At 39.3% G+C, this 21767-nt stretch overlaps 1 protein-coding gene across 1 annotated transcript in view; it reads right to left on the minus strand.

Moving 5' to 3' along the window:
• Positions 1-21767, minus strand: part of LOC307066610 (uncharacterized protein) — a gene marked incomplete at both ends in the record, with an annotated part of 87276 nt that overhangs the window by 38194 nt on the left and 27315 nt on the right. The window contains 4 exon segments of the mRNA XM_079723810.1: positions 871-1050; positions 5927-6126; positions 10934-11076; positions 12559-12720. Coding sequence (XP_079579936.1) covers positions 871-1050; positions 5927-6126; positions 10934-11076; positions 12559-12720 — 685 coding nt within the window.

Raw genomic sequence — 21767 nt, forward strand, 5'->3', positions numbered from 1 at the left:
ATGATAAGTACTCTCTCTATATATTATAAATACATATATCTATCTCTTATGGCATGTTTATTTTTATTTTTACAGCAGTGTTTCTGTCAAAATACAAGACAAATATAAGAAATGTGGCTACTTGCTCAGCTTTCGATGTGAGGCCCTAAAAGTCTCTCTGAGCATTGCCATGTTCTAAGTCTATCCTCTCATTTTTTTCTCCAGTATTTTTGAGTGATTCCCCATGAAGCAAATGGCGCATGACCTAACATTTGAGAACTTTGTTACCAAATAGAGTCCGGATAAGAAGACTATCAAAAACAACAGAAAGGAATTTTAATATTTGCCCACACTTAAAAATTTTCCAGTGATTTAAACCATGGGTGCTTTTCGTTCTGTGTAATTCTACTATTTTTCCACATGACTCTCCTTTACCAGGGCTTGGCAGCACTGTTTAGCCAGTGTTATTTTATTGTCCTTTTTGGAGAGTCTAGTGAACTTGAGGGAAGGGTAGAATGGCAAAGAAATTTCATGACACAATTTCAGTTTTACACATAGACCTAAGTCTGCTAACTCTCTACAATTACCTCTCTCACTCTGTTTTTCTCAACTCTAAAATTTCGACTTTAGATTTAATATTTTTTCTCTTAGTCTTTTTTTTTTTCTCTTTAAGAGGTACCAACTGACATGAAAGCCAAAAGCATTATGCTGACATATTAGAACCACTGAAGTTGGAAAAAAAAAAAGGCCACCACAACAGCAGGAAGCCCCAGGATTTTCAACAGGAAGGAAACTGGGAAATTAGATGAAGTTTTTAGAGCCCGTGTCTTTAAAGGCTTCAATATCCTTTGTTTCTCGGTGAGGGTGGCACTCCTGGCTCCATTCCATTGCCCAGGTCCAACCAGGCGATACTGATAGGAGTTGCAGGGCCCAAAATAAAGTTTCACAGCCAGTTTAGGCTCTTTTAGCAAGAGAGAGGGGAGGTCTGGCTTTGCACCTATCTCTAAGGTGAGCTCATCCAAGTAGTCGAGGTAACTGGTCTGCAGTATCTGGCTGTTGCTCTCTCCAAACCTTAATGAAGAAAGAATAAAGGACAGATTCACAAAATGTTCTAAGTTATATAAGAACATTAGGTATTCATTAGCTATTGAAAGAATGAAGTAATGAATGAATGAATAAATGAGTTTTGAATAACTCTCCAAGTCTCCTGGCAAGTAAAACTAGTCAGGATTGCTGCAAAGATTCACAAGATAACACAGATGAAAGCATAGCTCAGTGTTTTGCCCAGAAGAGACACAATATTTGCTTGTTAAATTATTAAAGTACCTTGCACTCTGACTGGCATATAGTAGATGAATTAGAATTTGAATGTGAGATAACCTCTACATGTGATATAAGGCCCCCAAGTCTACTTTCCAATGTACTTGATCTCTACTGAACTCCATTCCACTTCATCACAAAATGTAAATCCTTGACCTTCACTTCACACCAACTCCTTTCTAATTTGCTTTGATGGGAGTTCCTCCAGCTAACTTTCCAGAGATACTTAGGCTACTGTCACCACCATTGACCCCATCCCACTTCCTCTTTACCACAGAGTGTGAGAGGATACAGAATCTAACATGGGCAACATATAAAACAAATAAATTTAGGTCAAGGATAAATGTTTTGTTTGGTGAAATTACTATTTTTAAGTAGTTGGATCTTAAAGTAGTATGTATAAGAATTTGCTTTTCTAGAAGCAGATAGGTGGTTCTTGTGAGTAGTTAGATCACTATACTTGGAGAAACACTGTTCTATGTAAAGAATTTAAAAAAATTCTTACAAGTCAATTCTTTTTTTATTCCTCTTGATAATGTCTGCCATCATAGTTCTCTCCAAGGGCAAGGTACACAAGCCTAGAAAATAAAAGGTTGGTTGAGTAGTGGGTTTGATTCAATTTCATTGCTTTATCTAGTTGATTGATTCCTACAATCAACTGATTCCTACAATCAATTGATTCCTACAATTAAATTTTGGCCATTTACCCATGAGATACCAGTCAGGGCTGCTGTGTTGTTGAACTCCAGGGTGCGCCACTCGCATTGAGTTCTATGTGATTGTTGCCCAGGGATCACCAGGCTACAGCGTGGACTCTGAGGTGGGAGTGGGGGGTTAGAGAAGAAGGTGGAGAGGAGAGGTGAGCCTGAGAAGTTGGGAAACCATGGCAGATGGCTTGAGCTCCATTCTGAAAGTGGTGGGAAGCCGTGGGGGACAAGATCAGATTCGCCTTTTGGAAAGATTCTTTGAGGTGCTGAATTTTGGGAAATGGGCTCCCTGGAGGTCAGTTTAAAGGCAGCAAGACAAGTTAAGAGGTTGTTGAAGTAAACCAGCTGAGGGAAGGGGTGGCACAAACTGAGGTAGGGCAGTGGTGATAGAGAAAGATTGATGTCAGTTATCACTGTGTGCTTGTGATTCCGTCCCCTGTCACAGGTGTCCCTGGAACTTCAGACATGCTGAAGAATGGTCAGCTTCCCTGGATATGGCTAGTCATCAGACATCTCAGATTCAATGAGTCCAAAACTGAGCTCATCACTGAAGTCCTCCTCCTCAGACTTGCATCCTCTTCCACACGCTCCCTCTAGCCCCAGCACTGCTCCTCACCCAGTTTCCACCACCTGAGGTCTGCCTTGATCAAGTCACCCTTGATTCTGCTCTTTTCCTCGAATTTTTCTACATGGAGCCAAGCATTACGTCCTGCTGGTTTGATTCTTAACTAGCTCTCTTCTCCACTTTGTCTCTTTGCCTGGCTGAGGTTGTGTCACATTTTAGTATAGACTATTACAGTAGCCTTCTCACGGGTCTCTGAGACTCTATTCCTTTCGCCTTTCAACTCTTCCTTTCACACTAATGTTGAAATAATCTACCGAAAGTGAAAATCTGATAATGTCTGGTCCTTGCTTAACCTTTCATTGGGTCTTCTGGCAGAAAACTTTATTAAATGGCGACACTAGATCCTCAGGCCAGACTTAATCAGGGTCCCTAAGAGTCCATCAGATGGTTTTTATGTGTAGCTAAATTTGGGAAGAGCTGATATACATTTTATATTCAAGCTCCTTAGCATGTCTTAAAAGCTTCCTGTGTCTTGGTCCCTTCCTCTCTAAGAATAATCTCTCACCCCTCTCTGCCTTACACCTCATGTTCTAGGAATGTCAAGTATCTTGTAATAATTCCTCATCTGCATCACACCTCTGTGCTCTGATTCCCTTTTCTGCACCTGGGAAACCCAGTTATCTAGGGAGTTTTCCTTGACCACATGCCCTTCCTTTATCCAAACTCTGCCGTTGCTAAACACCCTTTCTCTTTTTCCAGACACTCCATGCAGTCCTCTGACAAAGCACATGTCTTATTATCTTAAAATGATCCATTTAAACTTCTCTCTATCCTACCAAGTTCCAGCACAGGGCTAAGTATTCAATAAGATTTTGTTGAGCTGAATTGAGCCCTGGATCAGGGAGATAGTAACAGCCTTCTGAGAAGTACAAAGTGCTACACAATGCTCAGAGAGAAATATTTTAATAATTTTATAGCTTTGTAGGGATCTGTGAGGTTGAGCTGCTTAGGTATTAAGAGTTAATTTGGAGTTAAGTGTGGAGTAGGCCCTAGGTCTCTTGATTTGTGCATATTCTGAGGAATTTATAAACATATTATAGGTAAAACTAGGAGTCATAGATGTCTTCCTTCCTTCTGTTCTCTCATTAGTCCAAGAAAAAATATTTACTTAACATTATGCCAACTGAAATTCTCTGAATTTTCTAATATTTTAAAGGAATGATTGCAGATATTTATTATTATCGTATCCCAGTATTGGTTATTTTGTGAATTCTCTGCTAGCTTTTTAGGATGTCAGTTTTGTGAGAGCAGCCAAGGTTGGCAACCTTCTTGTTGGCAACCTCCTTTTCTAAACTTGTTATTTAGCAAAATCCGCCAGGTGTGAAACACTCAGCCACTCACTTGCCCACTCACTTACCTTTGAAAACTCTTGTTACCCAACGAGCTTGGAGTTCAACAGTTGGGAAAATGGAACCTAGAGTCTGGATAAGACCAATGTATGCAAGGGTTGACTTCTCCAGGTGAGGAGGGAACATGTATTTGTATAGCAAGACCATATTATTCTCTACTTTAACCAGTGGATCTTCAAGGAAGGGAAAAGAGAAAGTATATCCTGTTGCAAAGACAATGATGTCAATGTCCTCCTCCACTGTTCCATCCTCAAAGATGGCAGAAGTTTCTGTGAGCTCTTTCACTCTTGATTTCACCTTGATGGCTCCATAGAGTATATGACTTGGAAGGTCATCACTTAGTATTGGCTCTTTCATAAGATATCTGAAACCTGCAGAAGAAAACACTCAGAAAGAGTATTTCTTTTTTCTTAATTTTTTATTTATTTTATTTTATTTTTTATTTTTGGCTGTGTTGGGTCTCCGTTGCTGTGCGCGGGCCTTCTCTAGTTGCAGTGAGCCGGGGCTTCTCATTGTTGTGGCTTCTCTTGTTGCAGAGCACGGGCTCTAGGTGCACAGGCTTCAGTAGTTGTGGCACGTGGGCTCAGTAGTTGTGGCTTGTGGGCTCTAGAGCTCAGGCTCAGTAGTTGTGGCACACAGGCTTAGTTGCTCCAAGGCATGTGGGATCTTCCTGGGCCAGGGCTCGAACCCGTGTCCCTTGCATTGGCAGGCGGATTCTTAACCACTGTGCCACCAGGGAAGCCCCAGAAGGAGTATTTAATGAGGGGTCTTGAACTCTCTTGATATTTTATAGGCTTGACTCTGGGAATAAAGAGGTTTCTCAAATATCCATAAAACTTTCTAACTTGACTAGTTGGGCTACCCCAAGCCTTACTCTCTGACTTTATTCTCATGTCACCTGTCTCTTACCTCAACAAATAAGGAAAAACACGTAGATGATGTGGGCAAAACACATTTCAAAAAAGGAGGCATTCCTAAGGGCTTAGACAAAATGCCAGTGCCTATGGTCAGTTCCTGAGCATTCCAGTCATTACTATCCCATTGATATTTCTGTTGTTTTATGTTATCTACCTTTAATTACCTTGATGTTCCATTTAATTTCTATCTGATCATAAGTAAGTAAGGAAAACTTTGTTAAATTTCCATTAGTTTTGAAACTTATTAAGGGATTAGTGTGAAAATTGATGCATAGAATTAAGTTTGGGGATATTTCTTGATCCCAAGTATACGTGGAGTCTATGTATGTTATAGCACGAATAGTGGAGCAAAGTCTGATTGTATTTCTGGAATATCCTTTTTTGTAGATTTGAGAACCATTTTGTTAAAAAAATAAGGATACATGGTACATGTATCAGATCTCAGAAGATAGCAGCCACGTTGCATTTGTTGAAAGATTGCAAACCTCTTCTGTTTTTTTTTTTTTTAAGGGAAGGAGCCTGTTATCAAATAAAGAAAAATAAACATCCATATTGTTTGCTTGTGTTTATAAGATCAGTGATGTATAACAGATTAACAGGCAGTGAGTATGTTCTCAAAAGCTACCCACAGGAAGAACCCTTATGGTGTACAGAGTTAGCAAAGTATGAATTAACAGATGTAGAATTTGCATCAGTTTTCTCACCCACCCTCTGAAAGGAAGGTCACAATCTCTTAAAACAGCCTTTTCCAATGTTGGACAGCTCTGGGTATTAGGAAGTCCTTCCCATGATCCTAGTTCTACTTTCTGGAGCAGCTCATAATATTTATACTTCATCTTCTTAAATATTTACTTTTTAAAAGGCATACAGAACAAATTTGGAATTCAAAATCCAGGAGCTACATGATACCCATATTGTTAGGTTGTAGTTTGAATTACCATGTTAGCAATTTGGCTCTTTGCAAAAAGAAACCCCTCTGACATCCTTGATTACCAATGAGAATACCATAAAAAAGCAAAGTAACTCTACTTGTTTTGAGGCATAAGGCCATAATTTTCATGGTTGAACCACCAATTCATCTGTTGTTCCATCACCCATTTTACAACTCTTTGTGGCAGGACATTTCGGAGCATGGAGCTAAAACGGGTGTGGAACACCATGTCCCAGGGATAGCCATCTTCAGAGATATGGCGCATGACCCAGGAACCATGTCTGGTGCTGATAAACACCTGGTGAGCAAAAAAGGATGCAGTTTAAACTAGGGCATCATCTCTTTTGGGAGGAGCCCACTGTGTAGATAATACATCACATGTATGGCCCCAGAATTTGCTGAAATGCTTTGTTTTAAAGATGATTGACCTCAAAGTGAAGTGCCTTCTAGTTTTCACTGCTCTGGGGCAGCTTTATCATACAAGTGGGAACCAGTAGTACTTATGCTGATAAAGGAAGACTACCATAGTCTTGAGAACTTCATGGAAACATGAGAAAATCTTTGGGCTAAACCAATCATAAAACCCACAAATTTCTGCCATGTTTGAAGCTGTGGTTCAATGCTCCTTCCCTCCTCTTACCTTTTCCATCCACCACAAGTTGTTTTTATAGGGAAGGTATACAATTATAATCCTAGGAAATGTATGATTACAGCCTAATGTCTAGATAGGCACAAATATATGGATCTGTATATCCCCAGAGAGGGAATAACAAGGGAAATCAGCTTCTTCCCATACTTGAAAGAACATTGTTATATATTTTCTTTTTCTTTTTTTTTTTTTTTGCGGTATGCGGGCCTCTCACTGTTGTGGCCTCTCCCATTGCGGAGCACAGGCTCCGGACGCGCAGGCTCAACGGCCATGGCTCACGGGCCCAGCCGCTCCGCGGCATGTGGGATCTTCCTGGACCGGAGCACGAACCCGTGTCCCCTGCATCGGCAGGCGGACTCTCAACCACTGCGCCACCAGGGAAGCCCCATTGTTATATATTTTAAAAGTTAAAAATTTTGAACTTATACTGTGATTCCCGTTCTCTTCAAGTGCACTTCTGAATCCCTCTCATATGTACTCTTTTTTTTAAAATGTAGCATTATTTTATTAACTACTGCATACATTCTAAAAGCATATATGTTATGATTCCTTCCATCAGTTTCTAGATCTTGATTAAGTTACCAGATTTTTAACTTTGAATTTATTTAAAAAATTCAGAGTTTAAAAATCTAACATTTACTATTCATAGGTATTACTTTACATGGAAGTTAATATAGGAGGTAATCAGTTATACATATATATATCTATTCTTTTTTTTTATTTTTTTTATTTTATTTTTTTATTTATTTTTTTTTTTTTTGTGGTACGCGGGCCTCTCACTGCTGTGGCCTCTCCCGTTGCGGAGCACAGGCTCCGGATGCGCAAGGCTCAGCGGCCATGGCTCACGGACCCAGCCACTCCACGGCATGTGGGATCTTCCCAGACCGGGACACGAACCCGTGTCCCCTGCATCGGCAGGCGGACTCCCAACCACTGCGCCACCAGGGAAGCCCTATATATCTATTCTTTTTCAGATTCTTTTTCCATATAGGTTGTTACAGAATATTGAGTGGAGTTAGTTCCCTGTGCTATACAGTAGTTCCTTGTTGATTACCTATTTTATATATAGTAGTGTGTATATGTCAGATGTATTCTTTACCTTGTATACTTATATTTCCCTGGTTTTCAAGGTGTGCATTTTTTTTTTTTTTTTTTTTTTTTTTTTTTTTTGCGGTACGCAGGCCTCTCACTGCTGTGGCCTCTCCCATTGAGGAGCACAGGCTCCGGACGTGCAGGCTCAGCGGCCATGGCTCACGGACCCAGCTGCTCTGCGGCCTGTGGGATCTTCCCGGACCGGGGCACGAACCCGCGTCTCCTGCATTGGCAGGCGGACTCTCAACCACTGCGCCACCAGGGAAGACCAAGGTGTGCATTTATATCTCTTTTCAAATATATATATTTTACCTTGTTTACTGTTACTCCCCCATTGACCAAATGCATATTTGACTTGCTTCTTAAAATTTTATATGCCAGTACTTTTACATGCCAGAACTCTATGAGTTCTGCTGTACAAGGCTGTCCTTGATAAACACATAAGATTCACTTACAAGGAAACTGATTCACTTAGGAGTTTAAGATCATGGATTCTAGATCTAGGACTCTGGATCCAGACTGCCTGGGTTTGACTCTCAGCCCCACTACTTACAAGCTGTGTTGCCTTGGGTGAGTTACTTCAACCTCTCTGTGCCTCCATTTCTCTCTCTCTTTAAAATAGTACCTGCTTCATAGAACTATTGTACAGATTAAATGAGATAATATATGTAAAGTACTGAAAATATTGCCTGGCAAGTGATAAGTACTGCTAGGTATTATTATTTTGTAAAGTTAGCTTGGAGGAGAGGAGTTTCATATAGTGCCACGTATCTGGAGTAAGCCAGAATTTGGAGACAAGTTTTGCTGGGGCCTCAACTCCTTGGCTTGTGAAGTAGCACTTACATAAAATGGTATAATGGTGTTGAATTGTTGGTCTGTGTGTGGTAATACCCATATATCTTGATTTTCTCCTGCTGTTTCCCTTTTGTTGACTTGGCAATACGTTGGTTAGGTATTAGATAATATACTTCAAATATTTCCATGAATGTCTCTTTCCATTACTTATTGTCTACCCTTCTTCCTTAGGATCAATCCATGTTTCACATTGAAAGCTCTGCCTATTTTATTCATTCTCTTTCTGCTGTCACCATCTTTACAGCGGGGAGTCTAATCTGGCTAGCTGTACTAGCTGCAACAGTGTGATACGTCTCAGGATTTAGGATCAGGCTTCTTTCCCTGAGATGCATACTTCAGGCCAAGGGTCAGAGATCTGGTTTTTGGTGAGAAAGTGTGTGGATGACTCAGCACCATCCCACAGTATTTTGAGTGGTGCCTTTGGACTGTGGTAGAGCATGCCATATACTTGTGAACATGAACCTCCTTTAACAGAAGCAGGGAACACTCAGGACTAAGGTGAGTTTAGGCTATAATTTTAAGCTTTGCAGATGCACCTGGTTCTATCCCTTACATACATAGCTCCTATGTACCTCTTCTTGCAGAAGGGTTGAGAGTGCATATTACTCTGTGTAAGACATTTTATCATAATTATCAATTATGTTATTAATCCAATAAATATTGAAGAGACATCCTGTTTAAAGATTAATGAGGTGAAAGGCACACAAATATAGCAAAGGTGGTTTCTTAATATTGAATCTGGCATGACTGACAGGCTTTTACATGGCAAGGCCCATATAAGGAAATAGACTCCTGCAATCTAAGATTTGATATCTTTGGATCATCTGTTCTAAGTCCAAATCACTGACCTGTAACATGTAGTGGTCTAGTACGGAGCTTTCCTTCGTTGACAGCTAAGTCAGCTCCTTTTAGCATACTCCCTTCCTCAAGCTTGGCAGGCATTCCCAACAGGAGAGAGACTGGACCTTATGCCTTCCTACCTGAGTTGGCTCTTCTCCAAGACTTTACAGTTACTGCCTCCTCACTTGTTCTTCACACTGAAGTCTTTTTTTTTTTTTAAACATCTTTATTGGAGTATAATTGCTTTACAATGTTGCATTAGTTTCTGCATTATAACAAAGTGAATCAGCTATACATATATCCCTGTATCTTCTCCCTCTTGTGTCGACCTCCCCCCCCCCAACCCACCCCTCTAGGTGGTCACAAAGCACTGAGCTGATCTCCCTGTGCTGTGTGGCTGCTTCCCACTAGCTATCTGTTTCACATTTGGTAGTGTATATATGTCCATGCCACATATATACACATATAGTGTATATATGTCCATATGTCCATTCCCCCTCCCCGTGTCCTCAAGTCCATTCTCTACGTCTGCATCTTTATTCCTGTCCCCTGCCCCTAGGTTCTTCAGAACCACTTTTTTTTCCCTTAGATTCCATATATATGTGTTAGCATACGGTATTTGTTTTTCTCTTTCTGACTTACTTCACTCTGTATGACAGACTCTAGGTCCAGCCACCTCACACTGAGGTCTTAAAAGCTTTGAAAATTGAAAAGTGGTTTCTTTTCACAAAAAAGGTGAGGACCTTCTGGGTCTAGTAAATCTCTTTCTGGTGTTAGTGACCTGCTTGTCCCCAGGGTGGTAATTCTGAGAGGTCCCAGTGGAACCCCTTCATCAACCTGCTGGGGAGGCACTATGTTCTTTTATCACATTTGCTACTGGGCATCTTGAGCCCTGACAGTGTGAGTCTCAGGACTGGACAGTTTTGCTGGTTGTAGACATGGCTACTGAAACTCCTGTGTAGCCAGAAGATGCTGGGCTACATCGGAGTGATAGGGCCCCTGGGTCCAGGCCCTGTTGAGAGGGGATGCTTTGGGGAGAGGAACCTTAGCTATTTTCCCATCTTTGCCTAGCTCTGCCCTTCTAAAAGGGTTTTATTTTCTGCCATTCCCAACCACCTCTGTCAGCATTATCTGTACCTTGTAATGTTTGACTCTGGAAGCTAAGCTGTGTCATTCCTGAGCAGGTGCAAAGATAACAGTGGTTGGAAGGCCTCAGGGAGCACCTGAATATCTGTGATTATGGTTGGGAGTCTTACTGTCTGTTTAATCTTTCTTTTAATGATTCTTGGAAGTTAAGGATTATTTACATTTCAAATAGAATTCAGATATGCACTAAATTTCTAAAAGGCACTCCCCCAAAGATGATCATACAGGTCAACTCATAAAGCCCCCTGGGTAGAAATAAGGCCTCCTGTGCTGAAAGTCATCTGGTCCAAACTTAAGTGAGGGAACCATAGCCCAGAGAAGTAAAATGACTCCCTCTAGGTTACAAGGCTGATTAGTGGCAAAGCTGGGAGATAAACTCTGGCTTCTTGATTTCCAGATTTTCTATGATACCACACTGGGCAACCAAACAACTAATCAACCAATTAATGAGTAATGGAGCCTTAGTTACATGGCTGGGATTTTCCTCTTCTCCACCGTACAAGGTAATCAGGGAACATCTTACCTGAGCAGCCTTCTTACTCAACTCAACTGCAATATCTGAGGCTGAGTTTCCTATTCCAATCACCAAAATGCGTTTTCTTTCAAATCCCTCTGGGTGCTTGTATTGGCGGCTATAGAAATACTGGCCTTTGAACTTCTGGATACCTTTAGGGGGAAGAAAAGAGAAATCCATGAACTATGTCAAGTTAAGTTCAATAAAACTGCACCGTCAGCTTTTCCTTTCTGGGGAAAATCATTTGTTTTGTCTCTTCCCCTCTTAGGGAAGTTACAGTATCAAGGCCAACTGGCAAACTCAAAGTATGAACCACATAAGAAATGTTAGGTTAAGCATATGGTACAGGACCAAAAGAGTTGATTTCAGAGGCTGCAGCTTAGATATTTATAGAGAACAAACAATTGGTTTTGATGAATAGAGCAGTGTCAGGTGTTGGTTTCCAGCTACCCATTATCCTATTTTGGACTGTACAATGATACTTTATTATCACATAGCATATATTATTTTAAATGTTTCTTAAACATATTATGAAGTACTATTATCGCAATTGTGTAATAGTTAGAATAATATTCATCATTCTTATTTTGCAAAAGCAAACAAAAACTAAAATAAACTAAAAACAAGGCACATTATAAGGTGAAGAAGGATAAGTTTCCACTTTGCAGTAAGTCAGAAACTTACCGGACAAGCCTTTTTGAAGATAAGCATCTCTTTGTCTTTTCCCAGGAAAACATGATTTGTTAAAAGTATTTGTGTTTGATGGTGGGTTGCTTGAAAGAGCCTTTAGATCATTAGTTCTCAAAGTGTGGTCCCTTGGCCAGCAGTTTCAGCATCACGTGGAAACGTTTTAGGCAAATTCTCAGCCTCATACTAGACCTACAGAGTTGGAAATGCTAGGGGTGGAGACTAGCTAGTTGTGGTTTTAAAAGCCCTCCAGGTGATTCTGATTGAGATTTCCACTTAGATCAGTAAGCCTCAGCCTCAGCTGAATATTGAAATCACCTGAGTAGCCCTTAATTGACGGAGGCCTACCCTAGACCAATTGAATCTTTGAAGGTCATTAGAACTTTAAAAGCTCCTCAGGTGGTTTGAATAATGTGGGGTTTGGACTGAACCAGTATCAGCTTGTTTTCGTGAACGCCGTGGGAAGGAGTTACTCTCTCTGAGGGAAGGGCCTACGAGGTACCGTCTTCCCCTGTGCTCCCTGAAACATCACTGTCCTGTAGGAGCACTTATTTCCAGAAACTCTCCCCGGTAACCCTGGCTGTGGGCATGGCTCTCCGGAAGTCTCCAAAGATATAACAAAGTCATAGGTGTTCAGCAGGATAGAAAAAGGCCAAGGTAAGCACATGGCTGAAAGGACCTCTCCAACAGAGAACCAATTTGGGTGAGAATTCTCTGAAATACTGAGTAATATTTAGTGACTTTGGGGGAGGCTGGCTGATAATGAAGACCCGAAGAGCTCAACAGGAACAGAGATGGTGTTTGGAGTCTCTCCTCTTTCTAGCTCTGTCCTCATCTTAATATTATGCCGAGTTGCAGTAGCTAGGTAATTTTGCCTGACCATCCAACCTGAATATAAAGTACCTGGACACATACTCCCCAAAGCTGGGGATCCCCACAGGCCTCACCTGGAAATGACTCCAGTGGGAGGTGAGGGAGTATGTGACGACCGCTGCAGACCATGACTGTGTCAAAGACAGCACTTTGCTCCTTGCCGTTCCTCTCGGTAACAACACCCATTGGCCAGCGGATGAGAAATTCGGGCATTTTTTCACACCGAGGACGGTTGTCTTGAACCGGACACAGAGAAGGCATCATTGAGAATTACTCTGGCATAACAAGGGCCTTGTCCAGTGCCCTGGGAGTGGAGATGGGTAGAGTGCAATGTCTGGTTCCATTCAGGTCCCGTCTGAATCCATTTCAAGTCACTTAAGGCAAAGACGGCTAAGTGCACCCTGCTGCTTCTTCCTTGGCAGGTGCTACCAAGGATGTGCTTTGTGCGAGAAGCCTGACTCAGCAGTGGTTACCAGTGTTAAGGACTGAATAAGGACTTGAGAGAGACCCAGAAAAAGCAAGACGATGTTTGGGCCAGATACAAAATACATGTTCATCATTCAGGAGATTACACAATCAGTATTTATCAAGAAGCTTTAAAAGTGTTGACCTCCGTGTAGACTCTCTATTAAAGAAGATATTCCATGTGAAGCAATTTGCATAGTGCCTGGCACAGTGACATCACTCCATGAATGGTAAGTACATATTTATTATTTTTAAAACATCATGCTAGCAATACACTTCATGATCTCATTTGGATGAAATAATTTATCAGTTCATGATTTTTTAGAATGCCATTTGCTCTCTGGAGGTTTATGAATTTCTGAAAGTGTACATAAATGTGTGTGTCTGCTGTATTTAAGAAGCAGTGTCAAAGGAAACAAAGCTTTTCTCACTTCTAGAGGAATGGCATGCTTCTCTTGTTGGCAAGTGTTTGAGTCCTTTATACATGCATTTCAAATTTTCATATATTTTTCAAAATGCTCGGTTGGCAATGTTTGAAGCTGTTTCAATTAAAAAATGTATATGGAATATTAGTATAAAGCTTATGAAAAGGCTATAAAGTGTTTGGGCATTTTCAGTTGAAAGATTCAGATTTGAAGTTCTGGGTAGTATATTCTCTAAAGTACTGTGGATTTTTGCTATTTAAAATGTGGTTTGAGGACCAACCTTCAGTATCACTGGGGAAGTTACTAGAAATGTGACTGATCTGAGCCAGTTCACCCCTCCTCAGGCAACCTGGTGGTTTTCCCCTCCCGCGAGGTCACCATATTAATACAGAACTCAGTGAGGACACCTCCTTTTATAGTTTGAGTTGAGTTCCGTCATCTTATGGCTGTATTAACTCAGAGGCCAGTAAACAGAAGTGAGTTTTCCTAAGCCCTCTCCAACCTCCAGAAAACAACCTCAGTAAAATCATAAACAAGAGTAATGGAAACTGGGGAAAAACTACATTGGATAGAATGTGATATTTTAATGGTACTTACATATATTGATGTCTATCAAATCAACTATTACAAATTAATGTACTACAAATCTGGAACAAAACTAAAGTTACTGAGAAAATGAGCTGTGTTAAAAAAAATAAGTTGCACTAACAGTTATTTATTCAAGGCTATAATTTAAATTTTATTTCCTAGGCACAGTTACTAGTTTTCAGAGTGTAGGTTACTGATAAAAATTCAGGATGTTTGATGAGAATATTGTTTTTTATCTCGTTGATTATTTGTTTTCAAGGAAACACAGGAAAGGTAGTTATAATTGTATTTCAAAATGGTCTGGTTGTTCTTTTGTTGCTAAAGAATGCATCAAAAAATTAGCCAAAGTGGTTTCTACAGGCTTCTGAGATGAATGGAGAGCTGTGAGTTTATTTAGTATGTTTTTTAAAGAAATTTCATTTCTATGGAGACGGTAAGAAAATGAAATAACAATGTGGTATTTTTTTTCATATATCCTTTCAAAGGAAATGAGGCTAGGAGTCCTCAGTGGTTATAGGTATTAAATGCAGTTTCACCGTCAATATAATCATTCAAGTCATTAATTTTAACAGATGTTTTTTTTCTGTTAATGTATATAATCTATAATATCAGGGGTAATGACACTACTTTTTGGGTTTTCTACTGTGCTGTTGTTTTTCAGAAAATAATTGAATTAGAATGTTTTGTTTTATTCCCAATTTCTTTCATTATCAGAGTAACTTCTCTATTTAAATGTGAGCTAAACTAATGTAGAGAAAACCATTCTTTCCCCAAAATACAATACCTGGAACTGAATATATTTTAGTAGATCAAACTTTTTGACAAAAATCCTGAAGTATTCCAGGAGCTTAGAATTGTGCAGGAAGTTTGGAAAATCTTCAGGCATTGGAAAGTCACTGAAACAGGACATTTCTTTGTTGGTGTTGGTGATGACAGATTGATAGATACTCGCTAGGCCATCTTCAGTATTTTCCTATTGAAATAAAAGAGCGATAATCCTGTATTAAAAAAAAAATCCCTTGGTTTCCTACTCTTTTTCCAAATCTAACCCCTGCGTGACATGAACCTCTTTCATTGCTGTAGCGTGACTGAAATGTCTGCCTGATGAGGTGCAGCATATGTGCTTCATCATCCTATGTGATATGACCTGGCTGGGGCCTTCCAGTGTTGCTCACTGGAGGGGCTATTGCCGTTGGTGGGATTGGGAGTGGGGGCAGTCCTTCTTCTGACACACTGCAGGATATTTAGCATCCCAGATCTCTACCTGTTTAATGTCAATCATTGTGACAACCAGCCCTCTTCTGAAATTCCCCGTGGGGAGGCCATACCCATCCTCCACCTCTTTAGGAACCAATAAACCCTGGGACACTGGTCAGAGACTACAATGGAGAATTTCAATTAAAATGAGTACTTTTGGGGGCAGGAAGTTTTTGCGTCTTAATTTGAATCCTCCCCTGCCTTTATTTTATGCTTTATGTGAATCAACCTTCCTCAAGTGACAAAGGTAAGTTGTATTAATGCCAATCAAATCTTAGACTTGATTCTAAATGTTATCGAGTATGCTTTGGTAAATCAGGAGGCAGCACATGCTATGGTTGAGTTTCTAACTCCCTCTGCAAAAGTGCTCTGCGTAACGATTTAATGTTAAATCATACAAGAGCCAAGTACGGTGATTCAGTGTCTGTGAAATCAGCATATTATCAAAGAAAGTTTTATAAGAAATTTAAATAATGTCACCCAAGAACTCCTCAATAGATGCTTCTGCATATGCAGAGACTAAGCATAATCCAGGCAAACAGTAGTTGCTCTTATGACTCAGTACTGGGATAGGATATAAAGAAATGGAAAGGTTGTAGGAACCCATAAATTAATTGAAATAAGTTATTTAATCTTATATAAATGGCATTATGGTCTCTTTCACAGAATAGTAAATAAAGGAAAGTAAATATTCAACTCTAATTCCACCACTGCAATAAATCAGTTGTATATGTTGCTTTCTCATCAATATTCATAGAAAATCATTACTTTCCTGCCAGATCTTTAGATCAAGACTCCTTACATTTTTGCAACACTTGAAAGAGGCAGCCTGGACTAGCAGAAGGAGGCTGGTCTTTGAAGTTAGACACAGGTTTGAGTTCATGTCTTTCAGACTGTGTGAGCCTGGACCCGTCAGTACCCCTGAGCTTCAGTCCTCTCATCTGTAAACCAGGGAGGTACTAGGTGCTCAAGAGTATTGTTTATTGTTACAGAGGAAGCTATACGCTTCAGCAAAGCTGTCAGATACACCTCACTGTTCACCACAGTAGAAGAAAGGCAACCAGGCAGCTGCTCTGACACCAAAGGAAGCGATACAAGTACACTCACTATCACATCTGAGTTTTCTGATATTTCCTTTACCAGAGGCTGTACTCAGTTTCAAAGAGTTAAAAAAGATTAAACTGTGGGATCTTGCCTCTGTTATCAACAAAGCTATTTATATGTATTGGGCTTCACTGTGTCCAAATTTCAGAGATTATCTGTACTAACGTGAGTTACCACAGCTGAGATGATGCTTACTCTCAGATCATGCCATTTAAGAGCAATAAAAAGTCCAAGTTTGTAAAGATCCTTCCTCATACATTTCACACTCTTTCTTCCTCATTCATTCATCCATTCATTCCCTCATGTCTACCGTAGGCCAGGAGTCAGATGCCTTTTTTCCATGAGCAAGGTGTTTAACCTTCCTAGTCCAGAATCAAGGCTTAGATGATAACTTTGTTACAGTTTTAAGTGGCTTGGTAAAAATTAGTCAGATTAGGGTATGCCAGCTTTCTGGGTGATTAATTTGGTGTGGTGTTATTATTAATTGTATGTACATATTCGAAGGCAAAGGGAGTTTGTATTCGAATCTGAAGTGCTTTCTGTCTCATATACAAGGATACAATGATCTGAACTCTGGATGAATAAATCATGGTATTTTTATTTTCAAACACTAGCTTCAAATTGCATAATACAGTTGTCCCTTAATATTCACAGGGGATTAGTTCCAGGACCCCTTGTGGATACCCACATCCATGGATGCTCAAGTCCATTATATAAAATGGTGTAGTACTTGCACAGAACCTATGCAAGTTATATAAGGCAGAATCCTCATTTTCTCCTGTAAAATGGGGTTCTTCAGTTGTTCCAACATTAAACAATCATTATGAGGCTTTGGTGAGATTAAAGTGCTTCGCACAATGCCTGACTCTAAATGACTGCTCCGTCCATGTTTGCCTCCATTGCCATTATTACTGGTCACTAGAGTTAGTGTTACTAAACCTGTCAGTTTTAAAACAGCTAAACTAAGATCGACTGTTACACTAGAGCCAACATGTTAGTGTTTTCAGGTGCTTTAAATGGACTTTTAAATGTGGTTCGCTCCTCTGTCAGGTCAATCTTAAGGGGATTTCGAGTGGTGAGAACTGGTTTGATGTCAGCCCCTACGGTAATTTCAGAGCCAGGGCAAGGCTTTCCTTTGGGGATTTTACTTGTGTAATTTGACACAATTGATGATGACATCACAATTCTTCTTCTGAAGATCAAGTAATAATCTTTATCCTTGGGTTGATTGGTATACAACTGTGAAAAAAAAAAAAGCTTAGTGCTCATGTGTGCTTCTTCCTGTGTTGGCTGAAGTAGATGTCTATATGTTTAGACAAATCTGGGTGAAATTGAGTTTGCCCAGGGTTATAAAGGGAAGATGATTCTTATTAATAAACAAATGTATATCAACCATATCTCCTGTTCAGGCCCTGAGCTTGGAGTTAGGGATAAGATGTAACCAGGACACGCAGCTTCTGTCTTTATGGAGCTTACTGTTACATTGAATTGAAATCAATTTGGACTTTGAAGATGGAAAGTGGAGACAGAATAAGATGAGAGGCTTTGCTCAACCAAGTCAAGGACAGGAGACATAGTTTTCAAAACAAATAAATTTAATTCACATATTTACTTAAAATACAAGCACTGCCTGAAATTGACAGTTAAGCACAAATACAGCTAAATAGCCTGAATTTCCTAGCAAATAGAATTTGCTACAATTTGCTTAAGATAAATGGTCATATGATAAGCATTTTCTTAATATAAATTTTTCTGAAGGTCAGAAGACTATATAGCAAAACCAAGTTAGTTCAGACAGTGCTGATTTGGAATTTATGATCTTTTGATTCTAGGCTGGACTGAAGTTTATCTTTGACTCTATAAAAATAAAAAGCTGTAAAAACTAAATTAAGTTTAAGAAAGACTATAAGGCTAATATTTAATCTACTAGAGGGAGCAACTTACAAAGCAAAAATATATTCACTTATTATAAATGTAAATACAAAATCTTATAAATTAGTCTTTTTCATTATGAAACATAATTATATTGACCTCTACCAATCAGTAGTTTGTTCTCATGGCTAGTTACTCTAACCAGTTTGGAAATAAAATTTATTTCTTTGAAAATATTCTATCATTCCATATTTTCACTCTTTCAGGTGGACTTTATAACTATCTGTTCCATTGTTTGTAATAAGTGTAACTGAAACTCTTTTTACTTCCTTGTCCTACAGTTAGAGGCAAAATTGTCATTCCCACATGCTAGTCCATGGACTAGTTGCATTAGAAGAATTCAGGGGAGATTTGAAAAATATAAGGTGTGAGTAGGTCTGGTTTGGGCCCAGATATCTGTATTTTACAAGTGCTTCCCAGCTGATTCTTATGCACAATGAACATTGGGAAACACCATCTTTATTAGAGTGTCACTGCATTCTGCCATCTCTCCATTAGGCTGGTACTTCCCTGATCTCTGGCCTTGATCACTGACAGAGCCCCCTAATTAAACTCCCTGACTCAGATATTGCCCACTTTCTTCACTGACTTCAGGGTAAACAGTACACTCGTTGGCATGGGACACAAGGTCCTCACAATGAGACCCTGGCTATTCTCTCCAGCCTCATCAGTTATCACTCAGCCACTTTCATCCTTCTTTCCAGCCACATCACACGACTTTCTATTCTGTAAGTGTATCAGGTTTCACAAGCTGCCATACCTTTGCACATGCCATTTGCTCTGCCTAGAACACTTTCTCCATATTCATGTACCTGATCTCTGGACATTGTCAAGACAAATAAAAGCATCACACCCTTTAGGAAGCTTGCCCTATTCTCTGCTGAGTGAGATTCTGTGCTTTCCATAACATTTAGTGTATCAGCCCTTATACATTTGCACTCTGTAGATTTGCTTTAGTTCCACCCCACCAGCCCCCCACCGACACCCCACTGAAAAATGAGCCCTTTGATGGCAGGGAGGGTGCATTTGGGTCTTTTTAGTACCTAGTACATGCCTGGTGCATAGTATGCAATAAGGTAATATGTTTGTTGAATGAGTGAAAGAAGTAATGTTAACCGGAAGCTTTTTTCCCTCATTGCAAACAGGACTTAATGATACTAAAATGGACGTTTAGTAGTGTAATGGGAATAAGTAAATGGTCTTGCTGATAGTATGCTATAAACTTTGTTTTGTTTTATGCATGAAAATGTTATGATTTTGCTAATATGCTATAAACTTTATTCTGTTCATACAAACATTACATCTTTAAAAATACTAGGGAAAACTAACTAAAGTATATCTTAAACAGCTGGAGAAGAGTCTTAAGAACCATGATATTTTATATTTGAGTGTCTGGAGAGTTACCAATATCTAACATGTTAAATTCAGTTCTGTTAAACGGGTAGCAGTGTACAAAAACTTATATTGAATTATGCTGTGACCTACTTGAGAATGGACTTGAGGATATGGGGAAGGGGAAGGGTAAGCTGTGACAAAGGGAAAGAGAGGCATGGACATATATACACTACCAAACGTAAGGTAGATAGATAGTGGGAAGCAGCCGCAGAGCACAGGGAGATCAGCTCGGTGCTTTGTGACCGCCTGGAGGGGTGGGATGGGGAGGGTGGGAGGGAGGGAGATGCATGAGGGAGGGGATGTGGGAACAGATGTATATGTATGACTGATTCACTTTGTTATAAAGCAGAAACTAATAAAAAAATAAATAATAAATAAAAAAAAAAAAAATAAAAAAAAAAAAAAAAAAAAAAAGAATTATGCTGTGATTGATTCTTCGGATAAATTTATCTAAGGGAACTTCTGAAAGTAAAACAAGGGTAAGGTGGTGGTTATCTTTTCTGGGAAGGAAATGACTCTTTGTTCTAAGCTAGTTCTATATGATGTTAAACTGAACATGCCAGTTGAAACAGAAGAAGGGCTGTGAGGCATAGAAAAAAATAGATGAACTATATGTTGTCAGTGTGCAAATGGCACCATATGGGAAATTCCATTTGGTGATATCCCACGTGCCTGCTTCACAGTCTTATCTTTCTATTATCAACATTTAAATCAATGACTTTGATGGAGACAAATACAGGTGATCAAATTTGTATATACCCAAAGCATGGAGGCATAGAAACTTGACACAGGATTGAAACTTCAAATAAACGCTTAAAATGAAGTATAGTTGATTTGCAATATTACATTACTTTCTGGTGTACAACATAGTGATTCAATATTTTTATAGATTATACTCCATTTAAAGTTATTACAAAATAATGGCTATGTTTCCGTGTGCTGTACAGTATATCCTGTTGCTTATTTATTTTATACATGGTAGTTTGTGTCTCTTAGTCCCATACCCCTATCCTGTCCTTCCCTGCTTCCTCTCCCCACTGGTAACAGCTAGTTTGTTTTCTACATCTGTGAGTCTGTTTCTGTTTTGTTATATACATTTGTCTGTTTTATTTTTCAGAATCCACATATAAGTGATAACAGAGTATTTGTCTTTCTCTAATTTATTTCACTAAGCATAATACTACTTACGTCCATCCAGGTTGTTGCAAATGCCAGAATTTCATTCTTTTTAATGGCCAAGTAGTATTCCATGATATATATATATACCGCATCTTTATCCATTCATCTCTTCATGGACACTTTGGTTGCTTCCATATTTTGGCTATTGTAAATAATGCTGCTATAGACATTAGGGTGCATGTGTCTTTTTGAATTAGTGGTTTTGGTTTTTTTGAATATATACCCAGGAGTGTAATTGCTCAATCATATGGTAGTTTTATTTTTAATTTTATGAGGAACCTCCATACTGTTTTCCACAGTGGCTCTACTAATATACATTCCCACCAGCACTGTACAAGGGTTCCCTTTTTTCCACATCCTTGCCAACATTTGTTATTTGTGTTCTTTTTGATAATAGCCATTCTGACTGGTGTGAGGTAATATCTCACTGTGGTTTTAATTTGCACTTCTCTGTAGATTAGCGATGTTAAGCATCTTTTCATGTGCCTGTTGACCATCTGTGTGTCTCCTTTGGAAAAATATTTATTCAGATCTTCTGCCCATTTTTAAATTGGGTTTTATTGAGTTGTATGAGCTGTTTATATATTTTGGATATTAACCCCTTATCAGTCATATCATTTGCAAGTATTTTCTCCCATTCAGTAGGTGTCTTTTTGTTTTGTTGATGGTTTCGTTTGCTGTGCTAAAGCTTTTACGTTTTATTAGGTCCTATTTGTTTATTTTTGCTTTTGTTTCTTTTGCCTTAGGGGACAGATCAAAAAAAAAATACTGCTGTGATTCATGTCAAAGAGTGTTCTGCCTTATGTTCTTTTTCTAGGACTTTTATGGTTTCACGTCTTACATCCATTTTGAGTTTATTTTTGTATACGGTGTAGGGAAATGTTCTAATATTCTTTTACATAGCAAACTTGACAGAAGATTGAAACTTCAAATAAACA

The sequence above is a fragment of the Hyperoodon ampullatus genome (assembly GCF_949752795.1).
Source record: "Hyperoodon ampullatus genome assembly, chromosome: 2".
NCBI classification, from domain to species: Eukaryota; Metazoa; Chordata; class Mammalia; order Artiodactyla; family Ziphiidae; genus Hyperoodon; species Hyperoodon ampullatus.